At 36.1% G+C, this 24,197-nt stretch overlaps 1 protein-coding gene across 1 annotated transcript in view; it reads right to left on the bottom strand.

The window, feature by feature from the left end:
- Positions 1-3,252: 3,252 nt before the first annotated feature.
- bin3 (bridging integrator 3) overlaps positions 3,253-24,197 on the bottom strand; it is a 107,662-nt gene continuing 86,717 nt past the window's right edge. The window contains exons 8-9 of the mRNA NM_001123044.2: positions 20,897-21,031; positions 3,253-4,086 (exon numbers count right to left, since the gene is read on the bottom strand). Coding sequence (NP_001116516.1) covers positions 3,940-4,086; positions 20,897-21,031 — 282 coding nt within the window. The 3' untranslated portion in view covers positions 3,253-3,939. The remainder of the gene's footprint in view (positions 4,087-20,896; positions 21,032-24,197) is intronic.

The following is a 24,197-nucleotide window of genomic DNA, read 5'->3' as shown; positions in this document are numbered from 1 at the left end:
CAAGGCTGTAAAACAGCTTCAGGTTACTTCAGTAGACGCACGTTCACCTCTGCTCAACGCAAAGCAGGAATGTAAAAATGGGAGATCTGAATTTGCATATTGTTTCCTAGATGTTTTTATCCGAAATTAGTTTTTAACATTAACCTGAAGCCAACGTTTACATTCCACCATTGGGAATCGAACCTGGGAATCGGGCGATCAACATCACCTACAGTCAAGGCACATTTATCCATTGGATTTATATATTCCAGTTTAAACTACAGTATACTTCATTACATAACGATTGTCAGAAACTGATGATACTTCAGACTGAAATGAAACAATTGGCAAGTAGATTATGGCTCTAAGACTGTTGTTAAATAACATCAAAATGTCCTTCATGATCAAACAAACACACAGGTCTGTTAGCAGAAACAAGTTTGTTTGAGATCTGCCACTAGAGGGAGACAGAGCATCACAAACACACTAGCATCGCGTCTGTTCACTGACACACACACAGACACGCAAGCACGCACACTGTAACATTAGCCCAAGAAAACGATCAACATCAATATAAAGGATCAGTATGAATATCAGTTATTGATAGCAACATCTATTATCAATAACAGATATTAATATCAATATCAGTTATTGATATCAATTTCAGATATCAATATCATCAATACCAGTTTTTAATATCAATAGCAATCATCTGTATGACTTGTTACAATCAATACTTGCTATTAATATCAATATCAGTTATTAATATTAATATCAATTATGATCAATATCCGTTATCAATACCAGCTATTAACATTAATATTATTCATCAATGTCAATACCAGTTATCCAGATACTTGATCATCAATACCAGTTATCGATATCATTGCCCATTATTAATACCAATATCAGTTTGTCAGCTTGTTATATTAGTATCAATCATTAACAATAATATCAGTTATCAATATCAATACAAGTTATTAATATCAATACCAGTTATTAACATCAACACCTATTTTAAATATCGATACCAATGATCAATATCAAGACCAGTTATTAATGCCAATATCAGTTATCAGTATCAGTTTTTATACCAATACCAGTTATTAATATCAATATCAATACCAGTTATTGATATCAATTACAGTTATCAATATCTATTATCAATAGCAGTACCAGTTATTAATATCAATTTCCATTATAAACACCAATAGCAGTCATTAATACCAGTTACCATTATCAATACCAATAATCAATATTAATATCAGGTATTAATATCAATATCATCCAGTGTTTCACTAATTGAATATGCTTTAAAGGATCAGAAATAAACCCTTCTCAGAATTAGAGTCAACTCCAGAAACCGAACAAAGAGGAATGAGCTGTATGAACACTTGAGCTTATCAGAAACGGAATATCAATTTGGCCTCTGGTGGATGATAAAACTCAGGAAATCGTTCAACTCCAGGATGGATCACAGGTCAGTTCTAATGAAAATAAAGGCAAAAACCATCTGACAACACTAGAAGAACCAAACGCTAACAAAACAACATAAATGGAGAAACTTCTAAGGCTAACATGCAAATCTGAACATGTTCTCATGAGTGTTTCTTGATGGATCAAAATCAATATCACTTATTAATATTAAAAATCAATATCAGTTGTTGATATCAATTTCAGTAGTCAATATCAATTATCAATACCAGTAATTAATATCACTATCAGTTATTTATATCAATACCTGTTATTAATATCAACACCTGTTATCAATATCAATAGCGATTATCAATACCAGCTATTAATATCAATTATCATTACCAGTAATTAATATCACTGTCAGTTATTTATATCAACACCTGTTATTAATATCAACACCTGTTATCAATTTCAATATAAGTTATCAATATCTATACCGATTATCAATATCAGTTATTAATATCAAAATCAATACCAGTTATCAATATCAGTTATCAATATCAATACCAGTTATTAAAATGAATTCTGGTTATCAATATCAGTTATCAATATCAATACCAGTTATAAATATCAATACCAGTTTTCAATATCAATATCAGTTATCAATATCAATATAAGTTATCAATACCGATACTGGTTATTAATAGCAAGACCAGTTATCAATATCAATTTCAGACATCAATATCAATATCAGTTATCAATATCAATAGTAGTTATCAATATCAGTAATCAATATCAATACCAGTTATTAATATTAACATCAGTTATCAATATCAATACCAGTTATCAATATCAGGTATCAATATCAATACCAGTTATCAATATCAGTAATCAATATCAATACCAGTTATTAATATTAACATCAGTTATCAATATCGATACCAGTTATCAATATCAGTTATCAATATCATTACCAGTTATTAATATCAATACCAGTTATCAATATCAATACCAGTTATCAATATCAGTAATCAATATCAATACCAGTTATTAATATTAACATCAGTTATCAATATCGATACCAGTTATCAATATCAATATCAGTTATCAATATCAATACCAGATATCAATATCAATTATCATTACCAGTAATTAATATCACTGTCAGTTATTTATATCAACACCTGTTATTAATATCAACACCTGTTATCAATTTCAATATAAGTTATCAATATCAATACCGATTATCAATATCAGTTATTAATATCAAAATCAATACCAGTTATCAATATCAGTTATCAATATCAATACCAGTTATTAAAATGAATTCTGGTTATCAATATCAGTTATCAATATCAATACCAGTTTTCAATATCAATATCAGTTATCAATATAAGTTATCAATACCGATACTGGTTATTAATAGCAAGACCAGTTATCAATATCAATTTCAGACATCAATATCAATATCAGTTATCAATATCAATAGTAGTTATCAATATCAGTAATCAATATCAATACCAGTTATTAATATTAACATCAGTTATCAATATCAATACCAGTTATCAATATCAGGTATCAATATCAATACCAGTTATCAATATCAGTAATCAATATCAATACCAGTTATTAATATTAACATCAGTTATCAATATCGATACCAGTTATCAATATCAGTTATCAATATCATTACCAGTTATTAATATCAATACCAGTTATCAATATCAATACCAGTTATCAATATCAGTAATCAATATCAATACCAGTTATTAATATTAACATCAGTTATCAATATCGATACCAGTTATCAATATCAATATCAGTTATCAATATCAATACCAGATATCAATATCAATACCAGTTATCAATAATAGTTTTAATATCAATACCAGTTATTTATATCAACATCAAATATTAATATCATTGTCAAATATTAATATCAATATTAGTTATCAAGACCAATACCCATTATTAATAACATCAGTTATCATTATCAGTTTTTAATATCAATACTGGTTATTAATACCAATATCAGTTATCAATATCAATACAAGTCATCAATATTAACATCAGATATTAATATCAATATCAGTTATCTAAATCAATATCAGTTATCAATATCAACACCAGATATTAATATCAATACCAACACTAGAAAACCTAACGCTAACACAACAACAATAAATGGAGAAAACGAAACGCTAATATGTGAATCTGAACATGTTTTCATGAGTGTTTCCTGATGGCTTCATCTGCACTGAACAAAACAGATTGATTGGATTTATTAACGTTTTCTCAAGTCAGTGGTTGCAAACAATTTATATCGGCTGATTTTAAACAAACAAATTAAGTTGAACATTATTAAATTTCACGTGTTTGCGCTTAAATTCAGCCCATATAAAATGTTTGCAACCACTTACCTTAGAAAACAAATGTAGTGAATCCAACGAACCATTTTTGTTTTAGTGTGTGGGAATATTCAAAAGTAGACAAAATCAACAAGTAACGAATAAATAGCTGCTGCGCTGGTGATGGTTTGGCGTCTCAGTCGTCAGCTACGATGGACAGCGAACGCAACTCGTTGAGTTTGGCTTCGTTTTCCTGCTTCCTCTGTTCATCCGTCAGAGCGCTCTGATCGATCTGATCGTTCAGTTCAGTGAAGATCTTGTGCATCTCGGTGAAATACACCACCTGTGGACAAACACACCAGCAATCATTATTCAAATATATTAAACAATTATTCATTTTTAATACGATAACAAGCATGTAACACTAAATGTAAAGGTTTTGTATATCTTTATTTGTAAGATTTGATATATAATTCATTTAAATAAAATTTAAAATAGCGCAGATAATGTTTGTCTTGACAACTTTATTGGACAAGATGTCAACAATGTTTAAGAGGTTTTAAATAAACAGAAGCGGATTTTGTGACGATGCTTGGTCTTTCCTTGGTGCTGTTAAAACCACCACCTTAAATACCTTTAAACACCAAATCAAACCTAAATCACATTTTAAATCGTAAATCACAATTTTGATCACATAAATTGCAATTAGATTTTTTTTCCTCTCTAAATTGTGCAGCCTTAATCACTCAGACCACAACAATACACACATGGTGGGGGAACTTAGGACCAATATAAGAGCCCATGCACTTTAGGCGCCCCAGGAGAAAGGAGGTATTTGAATTTAGCTAAAACAACACAACTCTTGAGTTTGACAACTTATTTGTGTTGTGTTCAATCCACATGAATTAGTAAACACTAATAAGTTTGCTTAATTCCTTTATATTATTGTCATAATGTCCCTACACAAACCGACTGAGAGGAGCTCAGCATTTTTACAGTGTAATATTCAGCTTAAGGTGCAATTTAAAGGGTTAACTAGGTTAATTAGGTTAACAACGCAATGTAGGTTAATTAGTTAATAAAAGTCACTGTATAACAGTGGTTTACTTTAGTGTCAAGCGAAAAGAAATATTTATTATTTAAATAAAAGAGTTTAATAGTTTAAAATAGTTAAAAACATAGTTTTGAATTTTGTCCCTCCCCAAAATTCAAGAATTGTGTTGTTTCAGCTCATTTTAAATAAGTAGTTTGTCATTACTAACAGACACACCTCTAAAATCAAAAGCCACGCCCATTATGATTGACACACCCTTTACAAACAAAAAAGCCAGACTCAATAAAACCCACAAAATTTCCCACTGACAATCTCCACATTCTGTTGGTATCGCTCATTCTAACACACTCAAATAAATAACTTCTTATGTTTTTTGGGGAACAACTTAATTGTTTTATGTTCAATCCACTTAAATTTGTAAAAAATGATGAAGTTAACTTAACTGAATGGTGTTCACTGTAAAAAAAAAAAATGCTGGATTCCATACAATTCCTTTATGTTGTCCCAACACAAGACAATTACTAAAAGTCAACTTAATCATTTTGTTTACAAATTTGGGTAGATTAAACATAAAATAAATAAGTTGTTCCAACAAAATCTCAAGAATTGTGTTTTTCAGCTTATTTTAAATAAGTAAGAACAATAGCAAATAAGAACAAGTAACAACAACAACAACAACAAAAAAATGCCACCATGCATCTGACATCATTACTAACAGACATGCCCCTAATATCAAAAGCCACGCCCCTTATGATTGACACACCTTTAAAAACAAAAAAGCCAGACTCAATAAAACCCACAACGTTTCCCACTGACAATCTTCATATTTTGATAGTATTGCTCATTTTTAACACACTCAAATAAATGACTTCTTACATTTTTTGGGGAACAACTTAACTGTTTTATGTTCAATCCACCTAAATTTGTAAAAAACAATGAAGTTAACTTAATTAAGTTATGCTGGGACAACAAGGAATTGTGTCAAACTCTGCATGTTTTACAGTGCAGGACATCATCATTTGTGTATGAGTCTGTAAAAATGCTGGATTCCACACAACTGATTTGTGTTGGGGCAACATAAAAAAATTAAGTTAATAGTTTTAAAAATTAAAGTGGACTGAACATAAGACAATTAAGTCCCCCCCCCCAAAAAAAAAGTAGTTTCAGCTCATTTAAAATACATTTGAACAAGCAGCAAAAAAAGTGAGTGAATGCCAATATGCATCTGAGATCAATACTAACAGACACGCCCCTAAAATCAAAAGCCACGCCCCTTATGATTGACACACCTTTAAAAAAATAAAAACAAAGCCAGACTCAATAAAACCCACAACGTTTCCCACAGACAATCTCCACATTCTGATAGTATTGTTCATTCTGACACACTCAAATAAATGACTTCTTATCCACTTAAATTTGTTAAAACATTGAGTGGTGTTCACTTAAAAAAAATATGCTGGGTTTCATACAAGTCCATCATGTTGTACCAACACAAATCAATTAATTCATTAATGTACTTTTTTTATGTTTAATTTTGTAAAAATTGGTTTAAAAATCATTAAGTTGTTTCAACAAAATCTCAAGAATTGTGTGATTTCAGCTCGTTTGAAATAAGTAGTTTGAACAAGTAACAACGAAACTCATCAGAGGACATCATCATCCGTGTTTGACTCTAAATAAAGACGGCGACTCTAAAACGTGCTGTATATATTCAGATTTTTGTGGGTCTGTGGGTTGCAGGTGACCCTGATCTTCAGCGAGTGTCGACTGAAAGCTTTCCTGACACGTCCCGCCCCTGCTCTTCCCCCGGCCCGTGAGTCAGGGGGTCCCGCGAGACACGCTTTGATGATTAATAGCCTTTAATCACATTACAAGACTCCAGGAGGAGTGGGCCGCCACTGCAAGAGCTGGGAAATACAGAAAAAAAACCTACACACAGCGCAGTTCTTCAAGCCGCTTACTGTACAAATCCATATCTGCTGCTGTCTTAAAGGGACAGTTCACACTAAAATGTAAAAGCGACAATGTACGATTGTTTTCTGGTTGCTTTTGATGCGCGCCTGGACGCAATAAATAAAACAACAAACAAGCAAACAAACAATGAATAAATAAAATTATGATTATTGAAGTTAGAAACAACAAGAGAATCACATTCTGCTCTTGACTGGTTATTATTTGCACTAATTTGAATTAATAAAGGTTTATTAAACACTGTGTTATTATACATCGAGATATACGCTAACCGGCCACTTTATTAGGTACACCTCTCTAGTACCGGGTTGGACCCCCCTTTGCCTTCAGAACTGCTTTAATCCTTCGTGGCAGAGACTCAATAAGGTACTGGAAATATTCCTCAGAGATTTTGCTCCATATTGACATGGTAGCATCACGCAGCTGCCGCAGATTTGTCGGCTTAAGGTTAAGGTTTGTTGAATAAGTAAGTCACAGTATAACGATGGTTTGTTCTGTAGACAATCAAAAGATAATATAGCTTAAAGGGGCTAATAATTTTGACCATAAAATGGGTTAAAAAAATTTAAAACTGCTTTTATTCTAGCCAAAATAAAACAAATAAGACTTTCTCCAGAAGAAAATAATATTATAGGAAATACTGTGAAAAATTCCTTGCTCTCTGATCAACATTTGTAGAGGAAAAAAAAAAAAAACAGGAGGGCGAATATTTTTAACTTCACTATGTGTTTATTTTAAATCTAAAACACTGACCACTATTCACTGCCATTAGATAAATCACCAAGTGCAACGGATTCAGCTCAAAATCTGAAGAAAGAAAGTCTTGGATGACCTGTGGGTGAATACATTAACAGGGATATGACATTTTGTGTGTGAACCATCCTTATAAACTCTAGAGAGAGAGAGACAATGAGAGCAGTGTGTGCCAGTTCAAGACTCGCCAGCTTGAAGATACAGTATGTGCCCGCTAAATGTTTTTAACATGTTGGCATGTGGTTGCCAGGTGGTTTCTTACTGGCCCACCACCAAGCCACCAGATTTTAATACTGATTATTAAATAGAAAACGGCATTTCTTGGCATCGTTTATTCAGACTTGTGATGGTTCAAAATGGACTTTCTTGTTGTAGACCATGAATGATATTAGTGATAATAGTGACTGATTCATTTCAGACTGAGAACATTAAAGGGAGAGTTCACTCAAAAATAAAAATCCTCTCTTCATTTATTCACCCTTCACTTGTTCAAATTTGTGTTTCCTTCTTCTGTTAAACACAAAGGAAGATATTTTGAAACATCTTAATTGACTTATAAAGTATTCTTTTCCTACTATGGAGGTCAATAGGTGCCAGCAACCAGCATTCTTCAAATAGTTTTTTTCTACAAATGAATAAACGAACGAACAAACTAAAGTACTGCAATACAGCTTTAGTTTAGATTCTCCTGTGTTAATTTAAGCAAACCTATTTTTTTAAAATCAGACTATGAATTACAGAAGCTATTAAAAAGCAATTGACTAAATAAATTAAACAAGTTTTTCAGCATAACAAGTTTAATTACCCAAAAATACAAATAATAATAATTATATATTACAAATATCATATATATATATATATATATATATATATATATATATATATATATATATATATATATATATATATATATATATATATATATATATATATATATATATATATATATATGATTACACAGGTACACCTGTTCAACTGCTCATTAAATTTAGGCATGTACTGTAGACAAAAGGTCAAGACGATCTGCTGCAGTTCAAACTGAACATCAGAATGGGGAAGAAAGTTGATTTAAGCGACTTTAAACGTGGCATGGTTGTTGGTGCCAGACAGGCTGGTCTGAGTATTTCAGAAACTGCTGATCTACTGGGATTTTCACGCACAACCATCTCTAGGGTTTACAAAGAATCATTCGAAAAAAAGAAAATATCCTGTGAGCGGCAGTTTTGTGGGCACAAATGCCTTGTTGATGCCAGAGGTCAGAGGAGAATGGCCAGACTGGTTCCAGCTGACAGAAAGGCAACTGTAACTCATTATAGCCGAGGCCTGCAGAAAAGCATCTCTGAACACACAACACATCCCACCTTGAGGCGGATGGGCTACAGCAGCAGAAGACCACACCGGGTGTCGCTTCTGTCAGCTAAGAACAGGAAACTGAGGCTACAATTCACACAGACTCACCAAAACTGGAAAACAGAAGATTGGAGAAGGGTCGCCTGGTCTGATGAGTCTCCATTTCTGCTGCCACATTCAGATGGTCAGGTCAGAATTTGGCCTCAACAACATGAAAGCATGGATCCATCCTGCCTTGTATCAACGGTTCAGGCTGGTGTTGGTGATTTAATGGTGTGGGAGATATTTTCTTGGCTCACTTTGGGCTCATTAGTACCAATTGAGCATCATGTCAACGCCACAGCCTACCTGAGTATTGTTGCTGACCATGTGCATCCCTTTATGACCACAGTGTACCCATCTTCTGATGGCCACTTCCAGCAGGATAACCCACCATGTCAAAGCGTGAATCATCTCAACATAACAATGAGTTCACTGTACTCAAATGGCCTCCACAGTCACCAGATCTCAATCCAATAGAGCACCTTTGGGATGTGGTGGAACAGGAGATTGGCATCATGGATGTGCAGCCGACAAATCTGCAGCAACTGCGTGATGCTATCATGTCAATATGGAGCAAAATCTCTGAGGAATATTTCCAGTACCTTGTTGAATCTACACCACAAAGGATTAAGGCAGTTCTGATGGCAAAAGGGGGTCCAACCCGGTACCAGTAAGGTGTAACTAATACCTAATAAAGTGGCCGGTAAGTATATATACATATATGAACGATTACAAAAAAGCAAATGTAAAAATGGCAACATCAAACCACCAAACTTATAAAAAAATATATGTAAAAAGTATATAATAAATTTGAATACTTTTGTGGCTTTGGTATTGCCGTCTTTACTTTGCCCTTAATGAAATCTTAATATTTTGCCACTATCCTTCACAACATTATTTTATTATTTATTATTTATTTATTTTATTTTATTATTTTTACGCATATTTTGATACTTTATTTTCACAAGAAGTAAGACAAGGAATTAAAATCGATTGTGCATTTAACTTATTTCTCGACTTTTGTCAATTTTATTTGACGCGGACACTTCCTTGACTTGAAGATTGTTATGAAAACAGTTTTTTAAAATCCATTTGGATTGAATGTTTTTTCTTTCTTTCTCCAAAAATCTCTGCCTCTAAATAGAAGCGACTTCATTCAGCAGCAGCACTATGAACATTGCTGCAAAGCACGGGCCCTAAAAGCAAAGTTTGAGTGGGAAAGGCTCTTGTTTTGGTTGAGATTTGCTGCAGAATTTCAACTGATGACTCCATTGTTCACGCAGGAGCCATCGAGTTCAAACACCCACGGATCGCAGAGACACTTTTTAGGGCTTTTTTTTGTTGTTGTTGTATGAACACTGTGATGAAGCACATCTCTTTTTGAATGGATTGTGTAAACTGCCTTTGGGATTGCTCGAAATGTCTAATCAAAGAGTCTGCGCTGGCCGTCAGCGGCGCTCTGTGATCTATGAGAGGCCAGTTCCTGCCCAGTGCTCACTGGAAGCGGATACTGGTCTGTCCTGTTTACGGTGGTCTCACCACATGAAGAGCGGAGAGGGGATCTGTTTGCCGTGCAGCACGTGGGGCTGGAAGCAAAACTAGTTGAGAGGAAAATCCGCCTTGGACCTGTCAGAGATCAACCAAAACAGCCAATGAATGATGCCGCCACACACAAGCTAAAATGCAGGTACGGCAGCGTATTTATGTCTCGGCTTGAACCCACGTAGCATTTCAAAGCCACATGACACACAGTAGAGCTTTCCCAAAATAACACGCTGCAATCTGATTGGTTGCTGATTTGCATCTTTTGAGATTCAAGAAGTGTATTGACTTGTCATGTTGAATCGCTTAATCCATTTGGAAGTCAGAAGAGTGTGTAAATTTAAGGGGCTTCAGTTTGGACAACTTCGATTCAGTTGTTTATTTTGAGGAAAGAAATCATGGCATCCTCAAGAACTGTTGACTCTTGCTTTGATTCGGAGTTAAATCCATTAACCCATCGGTACGGAAGCATATTCAGACCGCAAAGTCAACACACGTGTATGATCGACCCATTGCTGCCGTCTGTTGAACTATTTGCGGAGACAGCTGTGCCATTATTTGAATAAGACACCACACCAATGCGTTATTGTGGTTTGGTCGATTTTAGATTTGCCGCCATTTAAAAAGAAAAATCCTTTAAAAACAAATCAAACTGTGGTCGGCCGTTCAACATATCACCCAGACGGGCTCTTCCTGTTTAAACGGGACAATTCTTGACCAGAACGAGCTTCAAAGGGGATTAGAATTTATGCTTCTGTCACACACATGCACACATGTAATTAATATAATCTAAACACATGTCTAATTAACTAATCAAACACATACACGCATGCAGTTATGCATTGTGTAAGCCAACAATGTCTGAAATGGAGTCTGTCTAATCCAAGAATCCATCCAATGGTTGGTTAACAGTTTGTGTGATGTCATTTTCCTCAACACCACAGTCCACATACTGTATCTCTATGCACAATATCCCTATATGTCTGATTTTTGATGTCTTTGTGAGACACACAGAGCACACACAGTCTAAACCAGCGGTTTCCAAACACTTCCTGGAGAACTGGGGCCTGTTTCAGTAAGGAGGTTCAACCAACTCGGAGTTTAAACTTGAACTCTGAGGGCTCTATTCTGACGGTCCATGCGCAGAGCGCAAAACGCAGGGCGCAAACGCTTTCAGGGCGTGTCAGAACGCATTTTTGCTAATTTAAGGACGGGAAAATCTGCTTTGCGCCATGGCGCATGGTCTAAAAGGGTTGAGTTTATTTTCTTAATGAGTTATTGGTGTGTTTTGAGAATAAACCAATTAGAGTCTCATCTCCCATTCCCTTTAAGAGCCAGCTGTGTCACGCCACAAGCGCATTCGCTATTTACAGGACGTAAAGTAAGTCTAAGTGGAAAAACTGAGCATTTCACAAGCAAACAGTTAACCGTTAACAGAAAACTGTTAAACAGAGCATCTACTGCGTGAGAATGAGAGATAATGGATCTACTTTCACTTTCGCTCTTGGATAGGGAAACCTTTACGCACAGACATCAATTAGTCTATAAATAAATACTTTTGTTTGTTAAGCGCAAATATTCGTTTCAAAACTATTTCTAAATTCAGTTCTAATTTCCAGCAAACGAATAAATGAACAATAAAAACAAAGTGTATTCAAAAACATGAGTTATATCCTAAAACACATGCTGTGCCCCATATGGTCTAAAACCTGACAGGTGGGCAAATCTAAGCTTGTTTTTAATAAAACAAATATAAATATGGATATAATAAATAATACTGCTAATACTAACAACATTATACAAAAGCAAATTGTTATGAATGAACTGAAAAAGCCTCTCGAGATGAAGAAGACATAAAAGCAGTGATTTTTCATATTTATGTAGGCTAGAAAATAATATGTTTTGTAATATTTTAATCCTTTATATTTATATCCTATACCAATTCTTATTGTATCCTATATATATTCCCTTAATATTGAAATTTTTTCATATGTAAAGATATTTGCCTATTGCTCTCCTGTGTGTATTAAGCAGTGTGTAAGCGAGGCGCAACTGTGCTGGAGTTTAGACCGGGTTTGTTTTGGTCTAATGAAAAATCTATTTTAGTTTCTCAAAATAGCAACGCGCCAGCAGTGCGCCTCAGAACGCCTTCCTTTTTAGACCAGAATGCCTATGGGCGCACATATGAGCGCTAATGCATTTGCTATTTAAACAGCATAGCGCAACGCCTCAAAACGTCTCTTGCGCCAAGCTGAAACTACCAAAAGACACTGCGCCGGGTGTATGATAGGGCCCGGAGTTGATTTACTGAAAGATTAAAAACTCTGAGTTTTCGGTTTCAGAATAGCAGATCTGAGTTGTTTCAATCAACTCTGAGTAGACCAACTCAGAGTTAAGCGTGCACACCGTGACTATAAAAAGGCATTATCAATGGAGCGCAGATATCACGAGTGACAATGACATCATCTTAAAAAAAGAGCTAACGTTGTGTACCTGGCTGTATATCTTATCAGCGAAGATAAAGTGAAACAAATTTATCATTTCTCCGTCTTCCAAGTGACCCGAAGGTCCGTTCTGAATCAATGGTGAAAATAAAGAGGGATATCAGAGCTCATTTTCAGCTAAGTTAAGGGAAATGGCACTAGTTAGCTTATGTTTTTTTCCCAAACACATGTTTTAGATGCCATTCATCAAACTCGAGTTAATGAACTGATTCTTTCACTATATTAGACTCGTCACGATACTGAATTTAAAGAGAAAAACCGGCAATTTCGCGCTAACATTAAGGCATTGTTGATGGCTTTCTTAAAACAGCGCTGATTTGCCATTGTGTTCACATGCTCAACAGAAATGCTTGTGATTGGCCGAGAAGGTCATCAGTTCACCCACCGCTGTTTAAAGAGCACAAACACAGACAAGCCGTGAAGCAGAGCGATCTCTGCTTTCCGGCTAACATTGAAGCGCTGCTGAGCGCGGATGACTCGACTGATCTTCACGGCTGCTTCGCATTGCAGTCTCTGTGTATCTGTGTTTGCACTGGGTGAAGAGCGGTAAAATGAATGCAAACACAGATACGCGGAGACTGGAGCACAAAGCAGTCGTGAAGATCAGTCGAGTCATCCGTGCTCAGCGGTGCCTCAATGTTAGCCGGGACAACACTATTACAGACAACACGAGGGCATGCTACAGAGGACTGCAGTGTTTTATCGCTCACCGGGTTACATAGGCTGAAGCAGGAAAGAGTCCCCACTGCTGCCATGAACCGAAGCCTAGGAGGACACTTGAGCATATTACGCTTACAGATGTTGTTTAATGCTAAATTGCTTTTAATTGTTTAAATTAAACTTACTGTATAATATTAAAGGGATGTTTACACCATTTCTGCATTTTAAAATCTTGGCAACAGCTGGAGGTTTGTAGTCCACAGCATGTTGCTGCAATGTTCACAGTGCTGGTCCTACACTTCCGGTTTCTTCCCACCGCAGCCTCGCTTTGGTTCTTTAAAATGGCGGCCGCGTGAAATAAGCGTATAGCGACAGATGCTAGAGACCACAGGTTTTCAAAGTGTGAGGCGCGCCTCCCCTGGGGGGCGCCAGAGCATGTCAGGGGAGGCGCGGAAAAAAATATTATATAATAAAAATATAATTATTAAGTTTAATTATTATATGTACTTTTTATTATATTGAAACGTTTTAATTAAACAAAGCTAAAAAAAAATAATACGTCTAAAATAAGAAAACCTTTTTTACCCAGAAGGCCATAGCTGTGAATTCGCTTCTGTTTGGCAAGCCCGCCAATACAAGGATATGCCTGCTAACACAATGGATCGGTTTCTGAGACCCCCCGATTCAAAGCCATCGAGTTCAGGGCTTAAACCCAAAAGACGACGGTCTGATGATCAGTATTTGAGTTTAGGATTTACGTGGACAGGACCAGCTGATAAACCACGACCTTTATGTGTGGTTTGTCAAGATATTTTGGCTAATGACAGCATGAGACCCGCTAAACTTTGACTGTTTTGACTGGGATGGACAGTTTTTGGTTCTGTTCTATTCATATTGATCCATCATCCTAGTTTTAAAAACGTTATATTAAAATACTTGTTATTACTCTGTAAATAATTGCACTTTCATGCAAATGATGATAAAAGTGAGTTAACAGTCTGACATCTGTCTGTGTCTTTATATACATACACTGTGTATATATATATATATATATATATATATGTGTGTGTGTGTGTGTGCGCGCGTGCGTGTTTGGGAGGAGAGGGGCGCCAATGGATAAGTTGTGTCAAAAGGGAGGCCCACTGTCTTACGCCCTATTCACACGGGGCGTCAGCGTCAACGCTTCCCATTCACTTTGAATGGGTGACGTCAGGCGTTGCCGAACTGCATTGTGGATCCGTCGGCGCCGCTTCAGAAGCGTTCCTCGCTGCAGAAGTTGGGACCAGCTCAACTTTTCAAGCGCCGACGGAAGCGTCAGCCAATCAGATCGCTGTATGCAAATACACCAGCTCAGACAGTGGCCTATTGCTGACTGAATTTCATTGGCTGACGCTTCTATGACGATCGTTTCAGCTCCAACTTCAGACACGCCCTCTGTCAAGCGTTGACGCTGAAGCCCCGTGTGAATAGGACGTTAGACTTTGAAAAACCCTGCTATAGGCCATAGTCTTTAACCTCCTTGTTAGAACAACCAACTCCCATGCGAAGAGTCGCTGGTTTGATCCCTGCTCGGAGTGGGTTGGGTGGTGTAGGACCGGCGGGGTTACATTGGTGCGGTGAGATTTAGAGGAGTGAGTGTAACGGAGGCCAGCTAGTGCAGTGCTGTGCAGGTAAACCTCACTCCTCTGACTTCTAAAGGTGCTCTAGTGACAGATGCTAGAAGTCATGGTCTGTAGCCTCCTTGTTATAGCAATCAACTCCCATGCAAAGAGTCTGAGGTTCCATCTTAGCTTGGAGCGTGTTGGGTGGTGTAGGACCAATGGGGTTACATATGTGCAGCTGAGCAGGTAAAATAAAAAAAGCGAGAATAACTCATGCATCTCAAGAGTAATCACTCATACAGAAGGTCAAAACTCAAATAGCTCAACACTGAGTTTTGCTTACGTGCGTAAATTGGGCTTATTCTGTGGATGCAGCTCTGTATTTGTTCTCATCCCCTGATATAAGACCGCTTGTATGTGTGCGAATGACTCAGCAGGATGAGGGACTCACAGCATGACTGAATGTTCGGTGAGTCAAACCGTGTCCACTCCAGGACTACTGGAAACACAAACACACACACTGTCTAATCTGTCGTGCATCAGATTGGGAGGGAGGCTGCGTCCCCGCACTGCATCTATAGTAAATAAGGCTTGGAGTCTCAGGAGTCCACCTACGCCCGGTGTCTGACAGAGAGACACCCTTCTCTCTGCTGCTGGTGACGGAGTCTGGGAGTATGATGTGGGTGTTGGAGGTATGGCACTCTGGGTTACTGAAAATGCCTGATGAATGAGATTCGGTCATCTGGTAGGCCTCTCGCTCTCTCTCTGCTGCCCATCTGTTCGCTGACAGCACAGGGAAAGACTGCAGTTCTATGGAGCCAGATCAGTCTCAAAAATAATACATTTACAAAATAAAATTCATACATGCACAGCACAATTCAGATTTACAAAATCCAAAATACCCCAATCCATTTTATAAATTCAAAACACAATTCACAAATATAACACACAATTTGTGAAAATAAGTTAAATTCATAAATATTTTTTTGCCAAATAAATTGCATTTGTCTATTTTTAAATCGTGTTTTCAATTTAAGAAATGGATTTGTGTATTTTTTAATTCACAAATTAGATTTTGTATATTTGAATCGTGTTTTATATTTACGAATTGGATTTTTGTATATTTGAATCGTGTTACATATTTACGAATTGGATTTTTGAATATCTGAATCATGTTTGATATTTACGAATTAGATTTTTGTATATTTAAATCATGTTTTATATTTACGAATTGGGTTTTTTATATTTAAATCGTGTTTTATATTTACGAATTGGATTTTTGAATATCTGAATCATGTTTTATATTTACGAATTGGATTTTTGTATTTTTGAATCGTGTTTTATATTTACGAATTTGATTTTTGAATATCTGAATCGTGTTTTATATATACAAATTAGATTTTTGTATATTTGAATCGTGTTTTATATTTACGAATTGGGTTTTTTTATATTTAAATCGTGTTTTATATTTACGAATTGGATTTTTGAATATCTGAATCATGTTTTATATTTACGAATTGGATTTTTGTATTTTTGAATCGTGTTTTATATTTACGAATTGGATTTTTGAATATCTGAATCATGTTTTATATTTACGAATTGGATTTTTGTATTTTTGAATCGTGTTTTATATTTACGAATTGGATTTTTGAATATTTGAATCGTGTTACATATTTACGAATTGGATTTTTGAATATCTGAATCATGTTTTATATATACAAATTAGATTTTTGTATATTTGAATCGTGTTTTATATTTACGAATTGGGTTTTTTTATATTTAAATCGTGTTTTATATTTACGAATTGGATTTTTGAATATTTAAATGGTGTTTTATATTTACAAATTAGATTTTTGTATATTTGAATCATGTTTTATATTTATGAATTGTATTTTTGTATATTTAAATCGTGTTTTATAATTACGAATTAGATTTTTGTATTTTTGAATCGTGTTTTATATTTACGAATTTGATTTTTGAATATTTGAATCGTGTTTTATATATACAAATTAGATTTTTGCATATTTGAATCGTGTTTTTGTAAATTTTATATTTACGAATTGGAATTTTGTATACTTGAATCGTGTTTTATATTTACGAATTAGACTTTTGTATATTTAAATCGTGTTTAATATTTACAAATTGGATTTTTGTATATTTGAATCGTGTTTTATATTTACGAATTGGATTTTTGAATTTAAAAATTTGTGTATATACGAATTGTGTTTTGAGCTTACGAATAACATTTTGTAAATGTGAACGGTGTAGTGAATGTATGAATTACATTTTGTAAATGTATTATTTTTGAGTCTGATCTGGCTCCATACATTTCAGGCCGGATAAAAGACCACCAAAATACTACAGTCAAGTGTTCATTTATTTATAAGCTTTATTTTTTTTTTCCAAAGAGCTCCCACGTCTGCTTATCAATAGCAAATGACAAAAGCGTAGCACCACAAAAAAAGTGGCAACACAAAAGGCTGCTGTTTTCATTCAATTTGGTAGTGGTTTTGTCTAATGGAAGTTTGGTGTTGTTCCATCCATGACATTTACAAACTAAACGCAATTGTAGTTTACTAGTTTACACAAGAAGACCCGTTTCTAGATTTAAACATGTACTGTACACCTTCTTCCATCTCCAGAATTAAACAGTTGAGTTGAACAACAGATCTTCAGGTCCAGCGGAAGAACTTTAAGCTTAGCATAGATCGTTAAACAGGATTTAGACCATAAGCATCTCTCAAAAAAATAAATAATTAAATAAATTCCTATTTAAAGCTTGACTATTGTGTAGTCTAAGTGTAATAGAGCTGCCGGAAAATGAAAAGTTGCTATTTTCAAGGCCACAGGTGTCAAAAGCAGTTTCTGGAGGGCCGCAGCTCTGCACAGTTTAGTTCCAACCCTGCTTCAACACACATACCTGTAGGTTTCAAACAATCCTAAATGACTCAATTAGTTTGATCATGTGTGTTTAAATAGTGTTAAAGCTAACCTGTGCAGAGCCACGGCTCTCCAGGAACTGGACTTGACACCTGTGTTCTAGGCCAATGATTCCTTGCCAGAATGAGAGTACGGTTCCTATGGCCACATCTGCCTAGAACATAGCAGGCCTCAATTCCTGGAGGGCCACAACTCTGCACAGTTTTGCTCTAACCCTAATCAAACACAGCTGATCCAACTAATCAAGGTGTTCAAGACTACTAAGCCTATTAGGCAGGTGTGAGTTGGAGCTGGTTGGAGTTTGGAGTTAGTTTGGTGGTTGTAGTATGAACGGTCTAGAAGGAGATGCTTACTTAAAATAGTCTAGAGAAGACGACGACGGAAGAAGAATAATACGTTTCTGTAGTTCTCAAGCCCCCATAATTATTTGAATATTTCACAGAGGATCAAATGCCTAGAAGGCAAGTGTATATACATGTATATGTATGTGTGTGTGTGTGTGTGTGTTTGATTTGGATTTTTCTACACTTATTAGATCCTAGTGTGTGGATCTTACTCACACATTGTCCTTAAAATAACACACAGAGTCTGAGCTGTGGACATAAGGAGGCAGGATTGTGGGGGTTAATCACATTAGAGAGAGGGGAAGTGTGCAGAGAGAGGGAGAGAGAGAATGTGTGTGTGTGTGTGTGTGTGTGTGTGCAAAATAAAGGAGCATTTTTGTCTGTGTGCGTGTGTGTGTGTGTGTGCTACTCAGTGTTAATCACATTAGATCTGAGTGAAGGAAGTGTTCATTTTAAAATGTACTACTCTGTGTGTGTGTGTGTGTGTGTGTGTGTGTGTGTGTGTGTGTGTGTGTGTGTGTGTGTGCGTGTGTGTGTGTGTGTGTGTGTGTGTGTGTGTGTGTGTGTGTGTGTGTGTGTGCGTGTGTGTGTGTGTGTGTGTGTGTGTGTGTGTCTTTAACATGATTTTGATTGATTGAGTGTTTTGGCCTTTGACTTTTATTTTTTTAATTGATAACATAGTACTTTTTTCACCATATCTACATGATTTAATTTTTGCTACTAAATATCTATTTTAAGAATGAAGTGTATTTAAGCCTCAACTCAGATCAAGACTTGGCAAACTTGGAAAAAAAATCGATATGTCTTACATTTACTCATTCATTCATTCATTTTCTTGTCGGCTTAGTCCCTTTATTAATCAGGGGTCGCTACAGCGGAATGAACCGTCAACTTATCCAGCACATGTTTTACGCAGCGGATGCCCTTCCAGCTGCAACCCATCACTGGGAAACACCCATACACACTTATTCAACACATTCACACACATTTGAGCTTTTTCCCAATTCCCCTATAGTGCATGTGTTTGGACTTTTGGGGGAACCGGAGCACCTGGAGGAAACCCGCACCAACACGGGGAGAACATGCAAACTCCACACAGAAACGCCAACTGAACCAGCTGGGGCTCGAACCAGTGACCTTCTTGCTGTGAGATGATTGTGTTATCCACTGCGCCACAGTCCAGTCCATAACATGAGGCTTTACACAATAAATGAGTTTCTGAAACATCTGCGATTGTTCTTTTAAGTGACGTAATTTAAACAAAAAAGCACGACAATATTTTCTTTCTTCATTTCGTTTCTTTGAAATTAGTGTTGAAATGTTCTCTCTTTCTCTCCTTCATCTTCTACTTTCCTTCCTTCTTTTCCTATTTTTTCTTGTTTTCTTTCCTGTCCTTCCTATATTATTTTCTTCTTTCTTTCCTTTCTTCTTTTCTTGCTTTTATCTTTCTTTCTTTCTTTCTTTCTTTCTTTCTTTCTTTCTTTCTTTCTTTCTTTTTTTCTTTCTTTCTTTCATCTTCCTTCCTATATTCTTTTCTTTATCTTTTTTTTCTTTCTTTCTTTCTTTCTTTCTTTCTTTCTTTCTTTCTTTCTTTCTTTCTTTCTTTCTTTCTTTCTTTCTTTCTTTCTTTCTTTCCCTTCCTTCCAACATTCTTTTCTTCCTTCCTTTATTCTTTCCTTTTCTTTCTTTTTTCTTTCATTTTTCCTTCCTTCCTTCTTCCTACATTCTTCCCTTTCTTCTTTCCTTCCTTTTATCTTCCTTTTTTTTCTCTTCCTTGATTCTTTTCTTTCTTTCTTTCTTTCTTTCTTTCTTTCTTTCTTTCTTTCTTTCTTTCTTTCTTTCTTTGTCTTTCTTTCTAAATGTTTTTTCTTTTTCTCTCCATCATTTTCTTCTTTTCTTCCTTCTTTTCCTTTTTATTCTTTTTATATTTCTTTTTATATTTCTTTCTTTCTCTCTTTCTTTCTTTTTTCTTTCTTCCTCCTTCCTACATTCTTTCCTTTCTTCTTTCCTTGCTTTTATCTTCCTTTCCTTCCTTTCTTTTTCCCTTTATTATTTTCTTTCTTTCTTTCTTTCTTTCTTTCTTTCTTTCTTTCTTTCTTTCTTTCTTTCTTTCTTTCTTTCTTCAATCAATCAATCAATCAATCAATCAATCAATCAATCAATCAATCAATCAATCAATCAAATCAAATCCATCCATCCATCAACCTATCCATCTATCATCTACCAATCAATCAAATCACCAATCAAATCAACCCACTCTGTCCACAGGAAGTTTTTCCACTCTAAATATTTAAGTATGCACCAAAGAAGTCCTGTTTTCTATTCCAGTAAGTATTGTAAGTATTTATTTTGAGCTGTTGTGTGTGTTTTTGAGCTGGGATTTGATTCTCACCTGAGCTCGTATCAGAGCCTCAAAGCTGGGCTGAAAGTAGTCGATGCGGCTGTTGTAGAACTTGGGCATCTCGTCCAAAAGCTGCTTGTTCTTGGCTTCAAAGTCTTCCCTGACGGGCTTCAGCTCTTCTCTGGCCTACAAGTCAAACACACACACACTGTAATGCAGCGATGAATAAAACCAGGACTTCTGCCTACTACAGAATGACTTGCCAATTATTAAAGCATGTTATTCTGGTGTGTCATTAGAATAACAACAAAAAATGGAGAGAGAGAGAGAAAGAAAGAGAGAGGATATTTTCAAGGGTGTGGAGGTGTGGAGGAGCCATGCTCATGATGCAATCACCAATCAGCTCAGCGGAAGGGAGGGAAAGCGGACTATAAATGCTGACCTCTGCTTAGGATGTGACCCGCTTTCTATATATGACACAGGGTGTGTGTAAATGCACAGCACACACACACACACACGCTTTATCAGTTCTTCTGTACTTCACCGAATTGAGTGTCTGTGTAGGAGATGAGTTTTACATATACAGTTAAAGTCAGAATTATTAGCCCTCCTGTATATATTTTGCCCAATTTCTGTTTAACAGAAAGAAGATTTTATTATAACACATTTTTAAACATAATAGTTTTAATAACTTATTTTTATTAACTTTTGACAGTAAATAATATTTGACTAGATGTTTTTCAAGATACTACCATTCAGCTTAAAGTGACATTTAAAGGCTTAGGGCCCTATTATACACCCGGCGCAGTGTGGTGCAAGACGCGGTGCAATAGTCTTTTGGTAGGATTAAAATAATAGTGTGGACGGAGATCTTTTCAGAAACGCCAGTGTGGATCCTTTACATACAACGCCATTTAAAAACTAAAACGCATCAGTATAAACAAGGCCTAAGGGGGCTAATAATATTGACCTTAAAATGTTTTTTAAAAATGTATTTTATTCTAGCCTAAATAAAACAAATACGACTTTCTCCAGAAAAACAAAATATATAGGCAATACTGTAAAAAATTCCTTGCTCTGTTAAACACCATTTGGGAAATATTTGATTTTCCTAATTAAAACGTTGTATGTAATTAAAATGTAACGTATGTTGAAGTCAGCCGTCTGCATCCATTCATGCATGTACACTCAACATGCATGCATAATGACCCAGAAGCAGCGTGTAAACTAAAAGAACAAACTATTATTGTTTGGATGTGTTCAGTGGATCGTGTTTCGGTGTGTGCGTGTGTGTGCGCGAAACCCAATTATCCAGCGGTGTGTGTGGAGCGCAGCCTCTTGAAAGAGTTGAGAGGCTGTTTCTCTTGCGTGGGTGAGTTCTCTCGCATGTATACATGTGCTCTGAACACTTCTGCACTCATCCAGCACTGCTTCCTTCACTTGTTGCTGCGTGCTAAATAAATCCCGCCAGAAACTGTACTGAGAGCGGACAGATTACAATAAACCCGATGACTCTCAAGGTCCGGCACTTCAGCACAAGCATCCACTACAGGAACATATATATATTATACATACAGTATATATACAGTTAAAGTCAGAATTATTCGCCCTCCTGTGAAAGTCTATTTTTTTCTCTTTTTCAAATATTTCCCAAATGACGTTTAACAGAGCCAGGAGTTTTTCTCAGTATTTCCGATAATATTTTTTCCTCTTGATAATGTTTGATTTGTTTTATTTCGGCTAGAATTAAAGCAGTTTTTTTTTTTTTCTCGATTGTCCACAGAACAAGCTATCATTATACAAAGACTTGCATAATTACCCTAATGCCGAGTTCAGACTGCATAATTTCCAAAGAAGTTGCGTCACGGATGTTTTAACAATGCACAACACGTCCAGCCTTGAGGCGGATGGGCTACAGCAGCAGAAGACCACACTGGGTGTCACTCCTTTCAGCTAAGAACAGGAAACTGAGGCTACAATTCACACAGGCTCACCAAAACTGGACATTAGAAGATTGGAGAAACATTGCCTGGGCTGATGAGTCTCCATTTCTGCTGACACATTCGGATGGTCGGGTGAGAATTTGGCATCAACAACATGACAGTATGGATCCATACCCGCCTTGTATCAATGGTTCAGGCTGCTGGTGGTGGTGTAATGGTGTGGGAGATATTTTCTTGGCAAACTTTGGGCCCATTAGTACCAATTGAGCATCGTGTCAACACCACAGCCTACCTGAGTATTGTTGCTGACCATGTCCATCCCTTTATAACCACAGTGTACTCATCTTCTGATGGCTACTTCCAGCAACATAACGCACCATCTCATAAAGCATTAATCATCTCAGACTGGTTTCTTGAACATGACAATGAGTTCACTGTACTCAAATGGCCTCCACAGTCACCAGGGGCCTCATGTATCAACGCTGCGTACGCACAAAAACTTTGCGTACGCCAGGTTTCACGCTCAGAATCGCTCACGTTTGGATTTACTAACAATGAACTGAACGTGGGAATGTGCGCACCTTCACGGCAGCTTTCTGGCAGGCGTACGCACATTTTTTGTGCGTGTCTGTTTTATTTCCATTGGCGACTCCTAGAGGCAGTTGTGTTAAATTCTTCTCTACAAAGTGTCTGATCCTTGCAATGGCAGCTGTATGAGACGGGTTCATATAGTAGGTATGTAAGATTTCCATACCATACAGTTGACCAGCTAAACATTAAAGCACAATTTGCAGCGGTCGCCTGTTTTCCCAATGTAATCTGAGCTATCTACTGCACGCACATTGCTATAAAGACACTATCTGAAGATAAATTTGCATGCGTGAATCAGAAACATTTCCATTCAATAAATGTGCAAATAAAATATGATGCACAAACTTATTAATGATTCCTACTTGTCTTTCTCGTGATAAATAGTGGGCAAAATCTGATATGTAGCGGGAAAAAAAGAAGAAAGAATTCATCAGACGCTGGACTCGAACCGAGTTTGTGCTCGAACGTGTCAGTATATGATCATATGCTTCTTATGAGGTGCGCCACTGAGACTGCTAAGGGTATTGCAACAGTTTACAGATATAAACCACACTATTTCTTTTGTAAATGCACTTAGTGCGATGTTCAGACCCAACTGTGTTAACCGTATCAGCTAAACTCTCCCACTCTATTTTTTTCTTTTGTTGTTAATTCCGGAGAACAAACTTGCAAATAACACCGCTTTTCTCCGTTCTACCTCCGAAAGCAGCACCTCCATTTCACATTCTGTTCAAAGTTTCTCTTTTTGTTTGATTTTGCCGTTGCTTTTTCGTTGGGTTTTGCCATTAGCATAGTCATTAGCATATTCATACGGGGGA

The sequence above is a fragment of the Danio rerio genome, chromosome 8, assembly GCF_049306965.1.
Source record: "Danio rerio strain Tuebingen ecotype United States chromosome 8, GRCz12tu, whole genome shotgun sequence".
NCBI classification, from domain to species: domain Eukaryota; kingdom Metazoa; phylum Chordata; class Actinopteri; order Cypriniformes; family Danionidae; genus Danio; species Danio rerio.
The sequence above is the reverse complement of the archived record's forward strand: the minus strand, read 5'-3'. Positions and strand labels throughout refer to the sequence as shown.